The sequence below is a fragment of the Drechmeria coniospora genome, assembly GCF_001625195.1.
Source record: "Drechmeria coniospora strain ARSEF 6962 chromosome Unknown scf7180000000132, whole genome shotgun sequence".
Taxonomy (NCBI): domain Eukaryota; kingdom Fungi; phylum Ascomycota; class Sordariomycetes; order Hypocreales; family Ophiocordycipitaceae; genus Drechmeria; species Drechmeria coniospora.
In genome coordinates, this window is record NW_024467521.1 from 3,570 (window position 1) to 7,143 (window position 3,574).

The window sequence follows — 3,574 nt, forward strand, 5'->3', positions numbered from 1 at the left end:
TATCGACTGGAGGTTATGGATAACCCGGCCCTCTTAGGACTCTAAGGCAGGAAGGATACTATCCTCCTTATCTAATTCTCGCAAACCCCGGCGGAATAACTTGGAGCTTCTCTCCTTTGTCTTCTTCCTTATTTTTCGAATCCGGCTAAGACGACTAGCTGTAGTTGCCAATTGGGACTATAACTTGGATAACTGCATTTAAAGGGATATAATCTCATCCCCTGCCTTCTCCTTATTGGCATTAAGCTTTCGCTGCTGGGCAATCAAACGGTTTACTATTTAGAAACGAGTCAATAACCTATAAAATATATAAAAGCACAATACCTACAGGATGACGCTACTAAGGTACCATTATAAGAACAACCCCGCCGTACACACTCGGAACAGCGCGAATTATTCTCTATTATACAACAAGGCAGGTCCCGTCGGAAACAAAAAGTACAAGGCATATCGGCAAGGGAACCGTTTAACTCGATAAGGGTCGTAAGTTCAAGGCGCTCTATCGATTTCCGGCTACGAGTCGTAGCTATACAATCCGACATATTGTTAGTATTTCGAACAAAGAACCATAGGTAAAGACTAGTAGAAAGAGGGGTAGGTAACTATACTTATGGCCTTGGGACAAGGCCAGGGGAGGAGGAGAATAATGTTACGAACCAATATGCATGCAGGCTATAACTAAGGACGACAGGGCCAGGGACAAGAAGAGTCAGGTACATATAGCAGAAGTAGTACGTATACAAGAGGGGTTATGTACGCGGTCACGTATTATACGGTAAGACATACACAAGAGGGTTATATATGCGGTTACGTGATATACGGTAAGTGGATTACTTGGATTACCGTAAGCCGCGTGAGCCAGGATTACTTGGATTACCGTAAGCCGCGTGAGCCAGGCTTACTTAGATTACGGTAAACGGCGTAATCCAGTAAAGAGCAATAAGGGAACGAATAAATATATATAGGACAGTCTTTACCCTTAGCTAAATAGTTAGTTCCTTATTAATGAATCTAAGCAATTACCTTGTGATTGAGAAGACTTTAAAGCTTCTTAACGGACTCTTACGAGACATACTGTTTACGGTAAGCCTGACTTACCACCTAAGTGACAGAACTCTTAGGACGCTTTAAGCATCCGTTACATCCGATTGTCGTATATGGATGCATACAAGCAACTAGTAGAGTAGTAGTTGACGTTCTGTAACCTGTCCCTGCGATTGTAGATATTATTGCGACGTTGGGTAGCCGACGAGACGTTGTACTACTTATTATACTTATTTTATATAGATGTATACAATCCATATAGGGAATAGTACTTGTACTATTTCCCTATTTTTTTAAGTTGGTAGTGCGAGGTTATCTTCTTGCAATTTGGGTGCGCAAGAGGAGGGGTAGTGGAAGTATATCGCACGGACCAGGGAATCAATCAAGCTGTTAGTAACAGCATAAGGGGGACCAGTTAGTAACTGGATAAGAGTGCAAACTTGGTAGTACCAAATTATACAAACGAATGCGATTATATTTCAAAAGAGAAACTATTCTAAGGGAATGGCTACTGCCTTATATAGGTGTAGAAGTATAGTAAAGACTGTTCCAGCTTATTCCATAAGGTTCCAGCTTATTCCATAAGTAGGGTAAGCAACATTCCGGCTTATTCCAAGGAGTTCCAGTACATTCCATAAGTGGGGTATGGAATATTCTAGAATATTCTAGAATGTTCTAGAGCGTTCTGTACTATACCTAATTAGGCAAGTATCTTTAACAATAGTTTAGAGAAATAGTATGTTGTATACTATTAGTCAGCTCTGTATACTTACTTATACTCTCAGTATAGTATAGTATATCTGCCAGCAGTAGTACTTCTGACAGTTGCTACTGGTAGTAGCAATAATAGGATAGTATCCTATTTGGGTAGTCTTACTAGTATAAATCCTAGTATTTTAACACCCCCTCTATTTAGCTAGTATGACTACTGCTAAATAGGGATCCCTTGGAGACCTAGTAGGCCAAGGTAGCGTTGGAAGAGATCAGCAGTAAGGGCCTTAGTAAGACCATCGGCAGGCATAGACTTAGTGTTCAGGTAACTGATTTTGGCTAGCCCATTGGTTGCTTCTTGCCGAATATACCGGAACTTTAGCAGTGTATGCTTTGTTCGGTTATGCTGATTGGGATTGTTGGCGTTAGAGATAGATCCGTTGTTATCGCACAGAAGTGGGATAGGTTTTTTAAGGCCTTTGTCGATTTCTGTAAATAGACCGTCTAGCCATTTAAGTTCCCGAATCGCTTCCAGTAGGGCATCCGATTCTGCCTCTACAGTAGAAAGAGCAATAGTACTAGCCCTTTTTGATTTCCAGCAGATTGGTCCGCCTGCTAGGGTAAAGAGGTACCCATAGGTAGACTTAGAAGAATCCAAGTCACCTGCAAAGTCGCTATCGGAATATCCTGATAGATTGGGTGTTGTTGACTTAGACCAATAGCATATAGCTAGGTCTGTAGTTCCTTTTAGATATCGAAGAAGGTTCTTGCCGGCTGATAGCTGCAGACTAGTAGCCTGATGCATATACCGAGATAGCCATTGGATTGCAAAGGCTATATCTGGTCGGGTCAGTAGCATAAGGTACATTAGAGTCCCTACTATCTGTTGGTATACCAGTTGGTCGGTTGCGGACAAGGGAGTAAGAGGCGTTGCAGTAGCCTGCTTGAGTACTCCTGGCTGTAGTGGTATTGCTACTGCCTTGGCCTCCTTTAACCCAAATCGGGATAGGGCTTCCTCAATATACCCTTTTTGGCTAAGGGTAATACCCTTAGTTGTTCGACTGATTTGTACGCCTAGGAAGAAGGCGGCCTGTCCGCGGTCTTCGATTGGGTAAACCTTATGTAGTTGTTGCTTTAACTTGTTAATGTATGTAAGGTTTGGTCCAATAAGTAGGCAGTCGTCGACATGGCTAACTATGTAAGTACTAGTAGTACTATTATAGTAGATAGCCGGATCAGATACAAGAGGGCTGTATCCGTATTGTTGTAGCAGTTTGGCAAGTGCCTCCTGCCATTCTCTAGGTCCTTGTTTTAGGCCGTAGAGTGCCTTTTTCAAAAGGATGCCTTGTTTGACTGCCGGATTGTAGCCTAGCTTAGCTAGTAGCTTAGCTAAATTATTAGTCTTATTAAGACTAATAAATGCTTCCAGTCCCTCAGGGATTTCAAGATAATTGACTTCAGGTAGCTCACTATTTAGGAAAGCACCAATAAAGTCAATCTGTTCGACGTACCAGTTGTTCTGGGCAGCTAGGGCTAGTAGTATCCTCCAGGTAGGTGGAATACTAGTAGTTGCAAAAGTCTCTAGGTAATCGAGGCCTTCAATTTGCATAAATCCCTTAGCTACTAGTCGTGCCTTGAATTTAATAGGGTTGTTCTGCTGATCCTTTTTGACTCGTAGTACAAGTCGGCTTTTTAGAAGTCGTCTGCCAGTTGGTATTTCTTGAAGGGGGATAAAATAGAATACCCCTGCCTGGATAAGCTGCTGGAATTCCGAGAATATAGCACTTATCCACTGGTCTTTGTTGTCTAACTTAAGTAC

The 3,574-nt window shown here is 42.1% G+C and overlaps 1 protein-coding gene across 1 annotated transcript; it reads right to left on the reverse strand.

Moving 5' to 3' along the window:
- Positions 1 to 1,975: 1,975 nt before the first annotated feature.
- On the reverse strand, positions 1,976 to 3,364 carry DCS_08303 (uncharacterized protein; the record flags this gene model as incomplete). Its single annotated transcript, XM_040805577.1, has 1 exon — positions 1,976 to 3,364. One exon carries the CDS (start codon positions 3,362 to 3,364, stop codon positions 1,976 to 1,978), a length of 1,389 nt encoding a protein of 462 aa, XP_040653278.1.
- Positions 3,365 to 3,574: the final 210 nt, after the last annotated feature.